The 14,933-nt window shown below is 40.9% G+C and overlaps 1 protein-coding gene across 2 annotated transcripts; it reads right to left on the minus strand.

The window, feature by feature from the left end:
* Positions 1-397: 397 nt before the first annotated feature.
* On the minus strand, positions 398-11,490 carry BUB3 (BUB3 mitotic checkpoint protein). 2 transcript variants are annotated; one of them, XM_007451108.1, is made up of 8 exons: positions 11,453-11,490; positions 10,800-10,994; positions 10,121-10,190; positions 8,177-8,328; positions 5,497-5,655; positions 3,644-3,821; positions 3,183-3,399; positions 398-941 (listed from the first exon to the last, which is right to left on the minus strand). In XM_007451108.1, the coding sequence occupies exons 2-8, from the start codon at positions 10,992-10,994 to the stop codon at positions 932-934; spliced, it is 981 nt and encodes a 326-aa protein (XP_007451170.1). In that variant the 5' UTR covers positions 11,453-11,490; the 3' UTR covers positions 398-931. The 2 variants fall into 2 exon arrangements, with proteins under 2 accessions (XP_007451170.1, XP_007451169.1); XM_007451107.1 differs by lacking the exon at positions 11,453-11,490 and having other exon boundaries at positions 589-2,180; positions 10,800-10,996.
* Between the last annotated feature and the right edge of the window lie 3,443 nt (positions 11,491-14,933).

Consider the following 14,933-nt stretch of genomic DNA (forward strand, 5'->3'; position numbering starts at 1 on the left):
AATACTATATTAATTCTCTTTCAGCTAAACAATGTTTTAAATTTATGCTCTGTCCTCAACCAAGTGGTTATGACTTTAAAAAGCACATAATCACACTAAAGAACCAATACCATCAGTTAGTGTCTGGCTATTACATTATTTACCATCCCAAGGGCTTCACTTTGATTTAGCATTTGATGGATAAGTACAGACGGGTCTGTCACTTGGCTGCAAGTGCGCCTGCTGGCTGCATCAGCACCGGGCTGGGCGAGCTGCAGGAGCCCGGCTGCACCAGCTACCGGGAGAAAGTCATGCCAAAAGGTGCCCGGCAGCTGCCATGCAGTCTGTGCCCGTCCCGTGAAGCTGCACAGTTGGCTCGAGGGCCCTGCTGATCCAGCGAGAGGGCACGAGGGAAATGGCAGAACTCCAACAGATCACTTTATCCAAGACTGAATCCCCAAAGTACATCAGAATAGACATAATTGAATGAGGCAGTGTGGACCTAAAGGTACAATGTCATCCCCACCAGGCCCTTGATGAAGGGAGCTTTGCTTTACAGAAGCCTTTTTATGAAGTAAATTACATTAATTACCAACATTTAAAAACATCCAACATTTAAGGGTTCTGAATCTCTGATTTATTAGACAGCATGGAATTAACAGGTTTAGGTTATTTTACAAAAAGAGCTCAAGCTGCTCATACACAGCAACTGGGCTTGCTGGGGGGAGAAACAATTCTTCAGACTACTGCAAAAGGACACAAAGACTCCTCATCCTACACATAGTCAGTATGAAAGGGCACACAGACAAGTTTTTTGCAAGACAGAAAACAGAGAAATCCACATACTAAATAACGCGTCCACAATGACTATAACGCATCCCTTAGGGGATAAGCATGTAATTGTAGGAAGCAAAACAAAGCTTTCCATAGAGAAACCACTTTCACGAGATGATTAGGTGGACCTGCAATGAAGAAAATACATTTCAAAAGATGGGTTCAGACTTACACTAAGTTTTCACTGAAATACTTACAAGTAAGACCTTTCTCTGTATCAGAAGAATTTTTTTTAAATACATCATGGATAAAATAAATTTCAGTAAAGGTCCAAGTACCATTCAGAAACATACATTTGCAAATAATATAAATAAAAAACAAAAAGTGTGACAACAAAAATACTATTTGGAACTACCCAGAATAGGCCATGCTAAGTTCATGTTCTGCTTCAGGGCATTATATTGAAATGAATCTCATTCTCACTATAATTTTTTTCTTTTTAACCTTAATCACCAGTGGCTGGGTAACTGAAATGGACATAAGAACTATATAAATGTCAGAGAAATATGTAAACCTCATTAATGTTTCCAAAAATTCATTTAGAGATAGAAACAGGTCCAAATAGATGCCTGTCTAAATGTACTGCAATTACGTTACAATTATTTTTCCAAATACACAGATATGCTCTGTCTTTTCTCAGCTCATTACTGACTCAAACAATTTGCTCTTCTGGGATCAATTGTTTGCTAATAAATAATTGTTTACAGTCACAAAATGATGTTAGGAGGTTTTCTTATTAGTTTTCCTTCTGCACCCTAATAAGATTGAAAACAAGCTGATTCCCCAGAGTCTAACCTTAACCTCGCTTTGTTTCACAGCCCAGGAAATGATGACCCATCTGCTTCAGAAAATAATGGATGGCCGAGAGGAAATATTGTTTAATTGTAGATTAACCTCCTCATGAGGCAGTCTGAAGCAGCTTTAGAATTAGCAACTATAACCAGCAAGAGAAACAAATGGCTCAAGAGCCTTTTTCTCTACCATTTAAGGTCCACAAAGAATGCAAAGGGGGTTTTACTACCTACATTTATTCACAAACATTTATTTCCACAATAGAAACAAACACCATCAAGGTCAAAACTGATTCTCAAAAGTGCTGTCGCTGCCCTCAAATTCTGTTTGTCTGAATACCTTTAAATGCAGCAAACCATCAAACCATCTCATGCACTAAAGAAAGTGTTTGTTTTAAAAAAAAAAGCAATAAAAACCTCTTTTCCAATATTTTCAGGTTCTTATAATATTAAAATTAAAATTTTTCCCTGGTTTCTTTGTTAAAAGTAATAAATCCACCATTGGGGAGTACGAATTGTTTTATTATCATCAACATGGCACTTAAGTAAATGAAATCTTGTCAAGTACATGGTGACCTACAAGTTCAAAAGAAAAAAGAACAGCATGAGATCAAAATGGCCAGCCAGGACAAGAGATACAAAAGTGAGAGATTAAATGCAAACACAGCCCTTTATCCAACAGGCTTCACATGCTAAGTCTGTTCTAAAGTCAAACCTGTAAAAGCACACATGATATTGAGTATTTAATACTCTGCCCCCTTCTCAGGGACTCAACCAATTTAGCAAGGGGACTCTATACCATTCTAACTCAGAGAGGTACAGGAATCCTGAAAACAGTCAGTTATTCCATAAATATTTACTGAGGACTTTCTTCCAGGGCCTGAGTAGACAGGGCCAAGGAACAGGACAAAGACTCTTGGGGGTTGGTATTTCATGGTTAAACAAGTGCCTAAGTATCAGGTTTCCCTTAAGCCTGGAAGCCTGGTGCAGGTAATTAAGTAAAAAGCTTTGCCCTAGGTACGAAAAAATGGAAATGGTTCCTCTCTGTCAGCAGTTACAACCAAGAGCCAAAGACATCTATGAAAATTTCGAAACTAAGGAAATCTGCTATTACAGGCAAGGCCATATTACTCTGAATTTCCAGTAAGACCTGAAGGTCATTCATTTTGTGTAAATATTAAAGAAACAACCTCTGTGGAGAGGGAAGATTTTTGGTAGTTCAAATTCTTAAATATCTTAAATAGAATTTGCTAAAATAAATTATTCTTGAATTCCTCAACTTAATTTTGAAGCAATGAGCTAGTAATAACTCCAGAGATTCAAATAATAGTGCCTATTCAAGAAGAATGAGAGTTTGACATTCTTCTCTACAAAACAACTAGGCACAATTTTATCCATCAGACGTCTATCAACCTACGGATATTGAAAACTTGGGAGAACAAGATAAAATCAACTCCAACCCTAGAGTCAGCTGTAATATCGAGCAGGCATCAACAATGCTATTCATGAATTTAGAAAAATTAATAAATCCTGGGTTGAATGCAAGAAAAGGCTCAAATACAGGTGAAGCATACTCACTTGGGTTTTGTTTCTGCATCTGTCACTTGGCGAATGAAGATACCATCTTCAGGATGTTCCGTGTCATCCATTTCATACATATACGATGATGCTATTGCAAGTGTAGTCCCATCATTACTGAAGGCGAGTGACGCAATGCTGGTGGGGTACCGATGGAACTGGCACAGCCGCTTTTTGTTAAATGGATCCCAAATATTTACAAATCCATCAGAACCACCTGCAAGTAATTTCAAGACTTACAACAGTCCTTAAAAGCAGATACAAAAATAACCATTATCTTAACCATTTTTAAGGTCACAGAAGTTACATTTTCCCCAGGGAGTATTATACCAGATTTTCTTCCCTTTAAATATCATAAAAAGCAAGCACAATTTTTTAAAACTCTGCCCAAGTACAAACGTGCAGTGTTCAATTAACAGCAAAATGATGTTATCTTAACAACTAGATACAGGTTAGCATACCTGTGGCAAAGGTATTGTGGATGTTGTGAAACGAAATGGCGTTGACTGGGTAAATTTGCTCTATATTATTTTCTTTCAGTCTGTGACACTTGAAGGCATACTTCTTCTTCTGTACCTCAGGGCTTGGGTCCAAGTACTCAACTGCCACTCGGCCTTCAATAGAGCTTAATACATAACCCTGACAAGAGGAAATCAGAGGACAAAAATGGTGAATCCAGCTTCCAAAACAAGGCCTGGATCCCCAAACTCAACCCAATTCCAAAATTCAGCCCACAGTAAAGAAAGATGATTATTTTTAAAATGAAAAGAGAATACGGCCAGGTTTTAACCACGTGTTTAAGCTGTACTAACATAGTTAAGATCACTCCAAAGTTTAAGAACACTTATACCTGTTTTATTACAAGTAAATAAATAAAAGGCCACCATCACTGGCCTTCTTCATTCTACCAGTACCCTGCACACTGCAATCAAAATTGTTGAGTTATTCTGTCAAACCTCAACAGGAATTTTAAAGCGTTTCAATATCATTTATTTGTTGTCCTGTCCAGAAGGGGACTAGAATTCATTCCATCAGCTGGAATATATTTTTCTTTGCTCTATGCCTCCTCACCTCTAACAACTCTAAGAGAATTGTGTCTCCTTCACTGAGGGTACCAATAATCCAAACCAAGTGGAAAACCAGCCTTCCATCTTGGTAATCCTGCCTCTCGCATTTAACTACACCAAGGCAAGTGTACACACAAACCACACAGATTTTCAGTGATGTTCAAAAGTGGCTTATAATTTCAAACCTTTCCTCACTTTGCCTCGAAATAGTATGTCAAAGAAAGTAAGAGATGAAGATAAATATGAAATCTATATTTTTAATTCTTCAAGGTATGAAAAAGATTTACTCCTGAAAAACTACTTATGGAGGAAAAAAAAATCAGTAAAATGTTACTTTTAAACTTCCATTATAAACTGGAAATAAACTCTGACGGAAAATTTTAGATAGAAGACATAATAACATTCATAAATGCAAGCATATTTTAATCATGCACTTAAATCTCTAAAGTTTCACATAACTGCAATTCCTTATCTTCAATGGAAATTTACAATATCCTGAGAAGAAGAATTGTGATCACCATTTGAGGTACTAGCCTTCTGATAAGCACTAAGGATAGCCATTAGATTCCAAAGACACCCACTGTTTTTAATGACTTTTCCTCTTGTAAAATTCCTACAGCAGCTGACCCCACCACCAACTTCCCTTTGAACTTTAAGGATTTGGGGAGGAAAGGGAAGATTAATAAAGTGTCATCTCATCTAGTAATGATGATGGGAAGGGTGACCTACCTTGTTCGTCACTATATGAGGGACGCCTCTCTACCCTCAATGGCATTCTTTTGGAGAAGAAAAATCCAGGTCTGCTAGCAGACTGACTAAACTCTATTAGCATCAGGGTAAAAAGAGGTGCAAAAAAAAAAAGAAAAAGAGAGAACAGCAAATTCCATAATCCTAAATTTCCAGATTTAAATTTGAATTCACTGGTTTGTGAATTAAAATATCTGCAAAACTCTCTCTGATTACTGTATACCTGTCAAGCATCCTGGACTAGCATCACCAAGGAATCTGAAAACCTCTACTCTAGCCACTGGCAGATTACTTATCCTCTCTGAACATCAAAGCTTTCTCTAAAATTGAGTTAACATACCACCTTTTAACAAAAGGCTGTCAAAAATTTACAACAACAAATTCTAAATCACTACTCATAAAAAAAAAAAGCAAAGCTTTAAAAGGCAGTGACCAAATCATTATCATTTAAGATCCTCTCATTTTCAAATTCCCCAGGCACAGGGAGGAGAGGTCAGTACCTGCTTGTTTGGAAATGCTCGTATGCAGCGAGTCTGGTACTTGAGGCTGGACTCCCGGCGCTGCTGCACGTAGCCCATGTTTCGTAAGTCCCACACCAACACTCTGCGGCCTGCGGTGCCCACAATCAGCCGGTCTCCAGACACTGAGAGGGTATACACCTTTCAACAAAGACCAAAACTTGCTGAAAATCATCTGCTTGCCTGCAAATGGCATTTCGCATCAAGATAAAGTCCACTAATCATAAAACCAAAGTTATGGTTTTAAAAAAAAGTTAGCTGATCAGGTTCACAAACACAGGTACGAAATTTTAAATGCTACAGTTACACAATCCAATTGGCACAAAATAATAAACACAAGATATTCTTAACACTTAACCAAGTATCACATAATGCACATTCTAATTAACTCTCCAAAAGCATCTCTGAAAGAATTCTCTTCATTACTAAAACAAGTTAAATTATTAAACAGTTTTTACAGCCCTCTTGTTTCATTCAGTGACAATATAAAATTGTAGAAAACACTCAAAAAGGAGATAATAAAGCCATAAAAACAACTCAAGATACCTTTCAATGGGCTTCTGGCTTTTCATAAAACAATCATTTTCAAAGTTATTTTTCTATGACCACCTTTTGGAAGGATATTTCATGTTGTAACTCTAAAAATCTTGACTCTCCCAGCTGTCACACTGAATAAATAGGCCTTCCCAGGAAGAGTGAGAGAGCTCTCATTAATTAGCTTCTTAGTTGCTTTTGGTGGCATACGAACTCAAAATTAAAAGACAAGGATAGTGGTCTGGCATATGACAAGGCAAATTCTTATACCCTGACGTCATACTGAACACTCAAGACAGTGTTATCTTCAGGGAAAATTTAAAAAGCATTTTATTCTCTAAAAGCATCTATTTTTTTCCCCTCAAAATTCCTTTTCTTCAATATCAAAAGAACTTCCACAAAAACATTTCTTTAAAACAAATCATAAAATTTCCTGCCAATAAGCATTTAAAGTTACTTATTTTCAAATATATTACCTGGGGACTAAATAGAGATGGAAAATTCATGAAAATGTTGGCAAAACATATGTTCCTGAGCAGGTTAAACCATTTTTTTAAAGTCTAGACTTCAGGTATATAACTATGCCCTGATCATTACTTTCAATTAATAAGCAACTCATCTAGTATTTTAAAACCTGAAAAATCACTATAAAAAATGAAGAGGCCTCATGACATGGTAAGACATCTCTTTAACATTCCGTAATTAAACCTTATGGTTAGTAATCACTAATACGTTAACCACATACCACCAGCCGGGAGGAAAAAAACAAATTGGGTTTCACAATGTAATGAGCGGACAGTCTCTACAATCTGGCCTTTAAATTCAACAGCTAATTTGACCAAGGGAAAAACAAGAAATTTAAAAGATTCAAAACAGTAGATTTAACACAAGTGTATTTCAATAAGAGACATATTAAGATTTACCGCTGTTTATTCAGAAAACATGTTTGCAGAAAAACAGAAATTAACCTAAGATATATGAAACACCAAATTTTAAAAAACACAGAAAGAGATCAGTTGATAACAGTACAATCAGAATGGGAATTTTATCTTAAATCTTTACTATACAGGTGACACACAAGCTTCTAGAAGTGCTTTCTATCCCCACGAATCATAAATCAAGTAAAAACACTGTCATGCTACTGACTAGGTATATACATTTATCAAAAACAGTATTAAAAAAAGTGACATAATGAACCTTGCTGAACCAATAAGCAGCTTGATTCAGTGTGGCTGTCCATTATATGATATTCTGTCAGCAATTTATCACAGCTCTTAACATGTTACATACAACCATAAATCAAAACTAGAAACAATGCAATTATTTTATCCTGAACAAAGGTCTTGCCAGAAGTAGATTCGAATGTGATGTGACAAAAATAATGGCTCTTTGGATGCACTACAGTATATAATGACAGCTAACAGGAACTGAATAGTATATTTACATTGAGGAAATAGATTCAAGTGAAGGATACCTTGAAATTGCTAAAACAATCAATCTTTAAAATTAACTACCACCTGATAAAGTCTGCTAAAGGATACAGCAAGAATGCTCAATTACACCTCCACTGTACAGATCAAAAGGTTACAATAATACACAAAGTTTCAGTTTTAAGAAGCTTCCTTCACTACAGCCTTCAAACTACATCTGTTAGTATTAAAAATAAATAAATGGTAAAAGCCAGGGAATATAGGACATCTTTTTCACTAAACTTCAAATGATAACTCATTTCACCCTCTCAGTCAATGCCAAGAGAAACCTCAGGTCATAAGTGAAAATGAGTGATGCTCCACCCCACTTCCTGGTTTGGGGCCGTCAGACCCAAATGAAGGCAATGGAACTGTCTTTGCTAAATGACTTCTCTGAAAAGTTGCTTCTCAGCCCTAGGACTGAAAGCGTTAATACATGGAAGTGGGTTTAGGACTAGTGCTATCCAGTACAAATACGACAACTGACAGAAAATGTTGACCAAAATACCAAAATTAGTTTTCCTTCACATATTTAGTTGAGTTTGTAAAACAAACTCATCAACTCTTAACCTCTAAATTGAACATCATATTCATCAAACATTTATCAAGTCAAACCACCCCAAGGACCATAATTCCTGTTACGAATATAAAGAGCCTACCTTTTCAGGCTGAGAGAAGGTCCCAGCATTACAAGGGGTTCTGGGATCCCACAATTTAACTGTCTGATCCCAACTCCCAGTAACCATCACATTCACTTCTGGACAATATTCAACACATCTGATAGGGGCATCATGGGTTCCAACAAGATTTTCTGTAGGAAAAAACAAACCAACAAACCACACCTAGCTTTACTAAACAAAGATTCCTCAAGTGAACAACAGAAGGAAACATTCATCGCACTGTATCGAATCCGCTTCCACCCACTCAATGGAACTACTACACACAGAAAATTTTCTCCACTACTACGAAAAGTCATCCTTTCATCTCTGTTCACCTGACAGTGCAAAGCTTGATTCACTGGCATGGTAATACCAAAAGCTGACTTCAGTTTCAGATTACATTAAAATGGTGGCATATTCGTTATTTTCCTCACTTGATTCTGGACTCCTTCAAATCAGGAACCTTGTTTAACTCTATAGTTCTGACTATCTAGTACAGGTTCTTACACACGGTGGGTGCTCAAGAAATACCTGATGAAATGAACCAATGAGTGGAGAACTCTGTTCGAATGGATCTGGATAAAACTTATCGAGTTAAGCTGATGTTTCAAAGAAACTTATTTAAGTGGTAACAGGATTATCTGAGAGCTGGGGATGAGGAAGGCAGGGAGTCTTATGATTAATCCACTTGGTTTTCATGGTGGGTCAGATTTCTAATACACAATTTCTTTCCTCTCAGTTTCAACTCTTCACCCTATCTGATTCATTCATTCAACTAACATCAACTAAATGTCTACTATGTGCCAGAATCTATACCACATGCTAAGGATACAACAAAGAACAAACAATATGTGGCCCTGATCCTCAAAGAGGAAAAGTACCTGTTTAAATATGTACTTTTTTTCTTGTTTAAATGGTATCTCGTGAAGTTCAGCAATGACCTTCTGAGAATAAACAGCTAATTCCCTTAATTATGGTCTCTAACATCAAAAACTTTTGTTTGCTTTTCAGTGCTTTTTTTCTCCTGAGTTTTCAAACAAATAGAACCTAAACCTGCAAGCTAACTTCCTATCTAGAATAAGCTGCTAGCAAACAAAACCAAACACCTGCAGTTGTAAGTTACATGACAAAACGGCTTTCATGCAAAAGCCTCTTCTGATTGGATCCTTTTTTTTTTTGGGTAAGATAAGAGTGCCCATCCTCTATCCATCCTCCCACTGTCCAACTCATCCTCGTTAGTCGTATCTCTGTGCCTTGCCATGTCCTGCAAGTACATCTATGTCTAACGTACGCATATACCAAAAAAAAAACAAAAAAAAAACCCTCCACTAGAGAGCTCTGTGTATTCGGGTTCCATTCCAATCTCTACTCTGCTCCAAAGTCACCAGAAAAATGTGGGTAAGTTATTTCATATCTCTTAGAAATTAACTAAAAGAAAATGTGTCATCTTGTCCTTCATTCAATAAACGCAACTGAAGCATATTCTATGCCAAACAATTATACAAGCGGGGTTAACATGGTATCTGGACAGGGTTGGCTATTTTATAATGTTAAATTTTTTAAAACCTATCTTCCTTCAGTGTAAACTAAATTAGCTTCTGAAAAGAGAACGCTGAAACATCAGCACTGTCCTAGAAAAATCCTACTGAAAGGTAGTCCACTGCGGGACCCAGTCCCCTTCTGAGGGCAAGGGAAAGGTCAAATACTTAAGTGCCACTTCATGGAAACACTGTGGATGGAGATAGATCATGAGTTTCACTGATAAAATACACTGTAATGTAATGGTTATCATTTAAACGAAAAAGTCCTAAATTCAAGCCATTTTTACTTGTATCTAAGCAACTTAGGAACTAAGCAATTCAGGAACTACTCTTCGTGAATAAACATTTACAAGTAAGCACTAACTAAGAAAACACTAAACTGGTAAAAACGTGGCTATGTTACCTTGATCAGTGTTCAAATCATGCATTTTCAATTGATGGTCTAATCCCCCACTCCAGGCATGTGTTGGATCCTACAAAATAAGGTTGCAAGTCATTTAAAACTTACAGAGCTTTAAAAAGCATTTTAAAATTCCTGTTTCTACAGCCAACTATCCAGTTTATGCTCAGGACGACAGGTACACTGGGCTCAGCTACTCACTATAAACAAACAAAAAAACAGTACAAAAAATAAAGCAAATTAAGGAGCTGAGAAAACTACGCCAGCAAATTAAGGTAGAACTGTTCACTACACTGGCTGACAGTCTACAGGCATTCCCAAGTACTCGCAAACACACCTTTCTTTTAACAAAGCCAAATGTTACTGTCTTGTTGTGAGTTTCAAACACATTACGTCCAAAAGATTTGCAGGGTTATGCCATTAGAACACAGGGGAGACCGAGTTCTTGACGTCTGCAAGTCCCCAGCGCCAAACCCCCCCCCCCACACACACACAAAAACAAAACCAAACAAATAAAAAGTACCTGGGGCTCAAGGTAAGTGCTGGGGGAAGGGAGGGGAGCTATCCAAATGACCCCACCGACAAAAGCCTCGGCCCCACAACGGAAAACGGATACTGTTGACCAGGAACACTATACCGAGAATATTAAAGGGGGACAGGAGCGGAAGCGGAGGACACCTACGTAGAAAGCGCAGTCCAGGACGGCGCCGGTGTGCTGGTACTTGAGCCGCATGGAATTGGCCGGCACATCGTAAAGGCGCACGGACGTGTCCCAGGAGGAGACCAACAGGAACTGGGAGGTGTTCGGGCTGAACTTCACCGAGGAGATGCCGTCCTCGGGTGGCTGGTTCAGCTTGAACTCGTTAGAACCGGTCATCTACTGAACAAGCGCCCAGTTAGAGTCTCCAAGGGTCCGGGTGCTGGACTCGCCGACGGCGGGGCAGCGAGGGGGCCCCACGGGGGCCGGGCCTAGGGAAGGCCGCCGACACGGCCTCTGCGCCTGCGCAGAACCGCCGCACCCGCCGCGGTCCGGCCTCATCTCCCCCCACCCCACCCTCCTCCACCGCCCCTTCTAAGCGCCCCAGCCGGGCGGGTCGCCGCCACCACACCCCTAACTACAGTCTCTAGCGTGGCCCACCGCGGGCTCCTGCACCACGGCCTCCCCCCCCTGGGCCTGCCGCCCCGCCTGCTCCTGAAATACAAGAAAACCTGTGGAAGAGGAACCGGTTCCCAGAGGACGGCTCCGCCAGCTCCGAGCCCGGGGCGGGGGCGGGGGGGGTGTTGGAGGGGTCCCCAGAGAGTTCGCTAGTGCGCCCGGCCGCCTCTCCCCGTTACCTTAGCCTCCTTCTGAAGCAACTTCGCCGCTGCTCGCCGCCGCCTAGCTTCCCTCGAAGCTCTGGCAGGCCGGACGAAGGGGGCGGAGAGGAAGTTCCAGCCAATGCCTGCCATTGGCTGATTTCAAACGCCAACGTCTCGCTCTAGGCAGCCGATTGGTCCGCCGGGCGTCGGTCAACCCAGGCAACCTGTTCCGGCACAAAGGCGAATGACGGCTTTTCCGGTCACGTGGCCTCTTTTCACCACCAGGCTGAGGCGCCAGCGCAGGTGCCGGACGAGTGAAAACTACAACTCCCAAAGAGCATCGCGCCAAGGCTGCGCTCACGCCCTCGCCCGTCCGTGTGCGGCACGCTGGGAAATGTAGTCTCCCTGGAGCCGACGCCTGGCCTGTCCTCTGAATAGTAGGCGGGAAAGATACTCTTCCCAGTTGACTCTTGGGGCCCTCCCCATCTCAGTTAATCTCTCAGGCACAAAAACCTTATTTTGGTCAGTACTTTTATAGAGCTAAATTAGTCTCCCTTCCACTGCACATGCATATGCCCATGAAGTTGACCAAAATTGGAATGGAGAAAAAACTATTTGCTCAAATGAAGTGTATATTTTGCCCTACTTTTTTCTCATTTTCCTGGACTTTCCACCTATGAACCAGGCTCTCACATTTCCCACTGTCGAAGATCTACTGACCTTAAAGATACTCATCCTTATTTATACTCTGCTTATCTCTTCATTCCATTTTCCTGCAAACATTTATTGAGCACCCAGCGCATGCCAGGCCTGGTGAGAAAACCGGGAAGATGCATTAATCAGACCGATTCTTGCTCTTGAGGAACTCTTTGTCCAGAAGGTTGGACAGACTGAGAAACAAATGATCACTCTGCAGTGTGTTAAAGCTCAAAAGCCTCTTTGAGACATATGTTCAAGTAGGGCCCTAAAATGACACCTACAAGCTTCTCTCCATCCACCCCCTCCCACCCCAAGAACTCGCCAGACTTGCAGGCTCGGTTTGCTGGATTTTCTGTTTCTAGAATCCTCCAGAAATAGGAGAATCAAGAATGTTGCTCCTGTAATGAGAAATAATTTGGTCTCCATGAAAGAAAAGCAATACTTAATTTATAACTAGAATGCTGTGACTCAGTTACTCTTGAATATCAAAAGTGCACTGAAAATTTTCAGTTTAATCCATGCTATAACCTCTTTTTCACAGGCTTTTGTAAAAAAAAAAAAAATCTTGTTATTAAATGATCTTGTATGAAGTGGGAGGAAACTGCTGAGGTTAAAGTGTTTAATTTCTAAGGTACCTTGCTAGAGAAAAAGTGTGTTGGTCCTTGTGCATTCATATATGCTGATTCAGGTGCACTTTTATATGAGGTGACACAGTAAACACACAACAGCCACCCTTCTGCCCGGTGTATTGATGATATTCCTGTCAAAAGGACAGATTCTTGCCCTGTCTCCTCACCAGTCCTCATACTTGGTTCTCTCTCCTCTTTCAACAACTTAATGGCTAGGTTAAGAATTTTAAAGTGCAGTGCCTTGCCTCCATTCTAATTTTGGCTAAATAATTTTATCTCCAAATAATTTTATTTGGTTCCCTCTCCCAGTTGTTTATTTAATTCTACTAGTGTTTCGAGATTCTGAGCATGAATTACCCACTAATAAAATCTAAGCGTATTTCATTAACCAGTGTGTGTATGATTCAGGTCCCTCTGGGCAGGCAGTTGCAGCCGGACTCGATTTGAGTTTTAAGAAACGTCAATCTTTTAAATCCAGTTTAGAGCCTGAAAGGAGGCTGATGATTTTGCTGCTTATTCAAATGAATTGATAGTCTTGAGATAGGAAATCTGGCCACAATGGAGTCTTGAACATTTCAAATCCAAATGCAAAGCCGTGTGTGTGTGTGTGTGTGTGTGTGTGTGTGTGTGTGTGTACTTAGTTACCTATAAGAAAGAGGAATTCCTAGAAATTAATCACACTGTTGGATCACCTTTGACTACTAATTTCTGGATTAGTAAAAAAAAGTGAAGCACCCGCTATATGACAAACTGGAAAATGATCATCCCTAAAATCTTAAGGGCAAAAACCACTCTGCCATTATCTGCCTACAGGAAACAACTTCCTATGAAGCAAGTAAGCCCAGGAAGAATATAGTGACCCAATACTGTTAAAACCATCATCTCTGTTTAAAAAACGTAATCTATTGACGTGCAGACAAAAATGATATGGGTGAAATATTCCTATACAAGTAGCTCCTTGAAGGCAGTTTGGTTATTTCTGAATGGAATATTCAAATAGCAACTTGAGAGGAAAGAAAAATTTAAAGCAGGTTATCTGGAAAGAGAAAACTTCATCGAAATACGTGTACCAAGAAAATCAGAAAAAAAAAAAACAGATCCAGTGTCAGTTCTATTTTCTCTCTCTGACTAGCCAATATCTAGCATAGTTTTCAGCAAGTACTAGGGCTCAGTAAATATTTATTGAATTGAACTCAGCTGAAATGAAATAAATGCAATTGACCTAACAGCACTGGCACATGTGTTCTTGAATTTTATGAAATCTAACATAAAAAAATATGACCTCACAAATTGACAAGACACCAGGCATTTCAGACATGACACTGCGGGTCACATAGATGGGTAACAGATATCCTGCATACTTTCATAAAATGCAGATAATTTCGATGCCTCTCGGCTCAAACAGACAGGTCTATCACGCAAATATTCCCCTTCTAGAGGATGGGATCCGGGCCCCGCGCTGCCGACTCCCGACACTTCTGCAGCGGCTAAGGAGTAGCCCGGGGCTGGAGGCAGGAGGACCCGGGAGCTCGCCCCACGTGACACCCAACCATCAGCATCCTCAAAGTTCAGGCAATTTTTTTTCCTGACATTTTACAAGGAACAGGTGGCTGCGATCTAACACTGAGAGACTGCGATTTGCATGACACTCGGCGCGCCTCTGTCCTCTCGGTGCCGCGCCCGCCCAGCCAGGGTGAGGCAGCAGGTGCTGGGGCGCCGAGGTCCGTGGGCGCGCAAACCGCGCACCAAGGTTCCATTCAGTGCCCGCTGCCACATGCTCGCCCGCGACCCGACCCCTTAGCCACGCACAAGGCAAACTATAAACAACAACAACAAAACGGTGTGGGGAGGAGCCTTTGCCTCCCGCGCTTTCTTTGCCTAGTCTCGGGCCTCATCCCTCCTCAGCCGAAGCGCTGCCTTTCCGCGACCTCGGAAACTGTGAGCGCGCCAGGCTGGGGGACGAGCAAACCGGGCTCTATAACCTGATCCAGGCAGCGCCGCCCCACCTGCCCTGTGCCCTCGGAGAGGAGGCTCCTGTCACAGGTTGGACCACGACGCACGACGCCCTGCTGCCGTCAACCCCGAGGCGCTCCCAGGGCTGGAAAGAAGCTCGTTCCGGGAGGCAACTGCTTCGGCAGTGAAGCCTGCCGACCCCCATCTGCACCTCTCCGCGCGGGCTACAGAGCTGG

This window comes from Lipotes vexillifer, unplaced genomic scaffold, assembly GCF_000442215.2.
Source record: "Lipotes vexillifer unplaced genomic scaffold, Lipotes_vexillifer_v1.1 scaffold1842, whole genome shotgun sequence".
Taxonomy (NCBI): Eukaryota; Metazoa; Chordata; class Mammalia; order Artiodactyla; family Lipotidae; genus Lipotes; species Lipotes vexillifer.

Excerpts from the sequence above, each read along its gene's own strand:
- BUB3 (XM_007451107.1), bottom strand. The coding sequence starts at position 10,994 with ATGACCGGTTCTAACGAGTTCAAGCTGAACCAGCCACCCGAGGACGGC. Across the intron at positions 10,191-10,799 it reads TCCTGGACTGCGCTTTCTAC|GATCCAACACATGCCTGGAG; the intron begins GTAGGTGTCCTC and ends CTTATTTTGTAG. Across the intron at positions 3,400-3,643 it reads CCACAATACCTTTGCCACAG|GTGGTTCTGATGGATTTGTA; the intron begins GTATGCTAACCT and ends AATTACTTGCAG.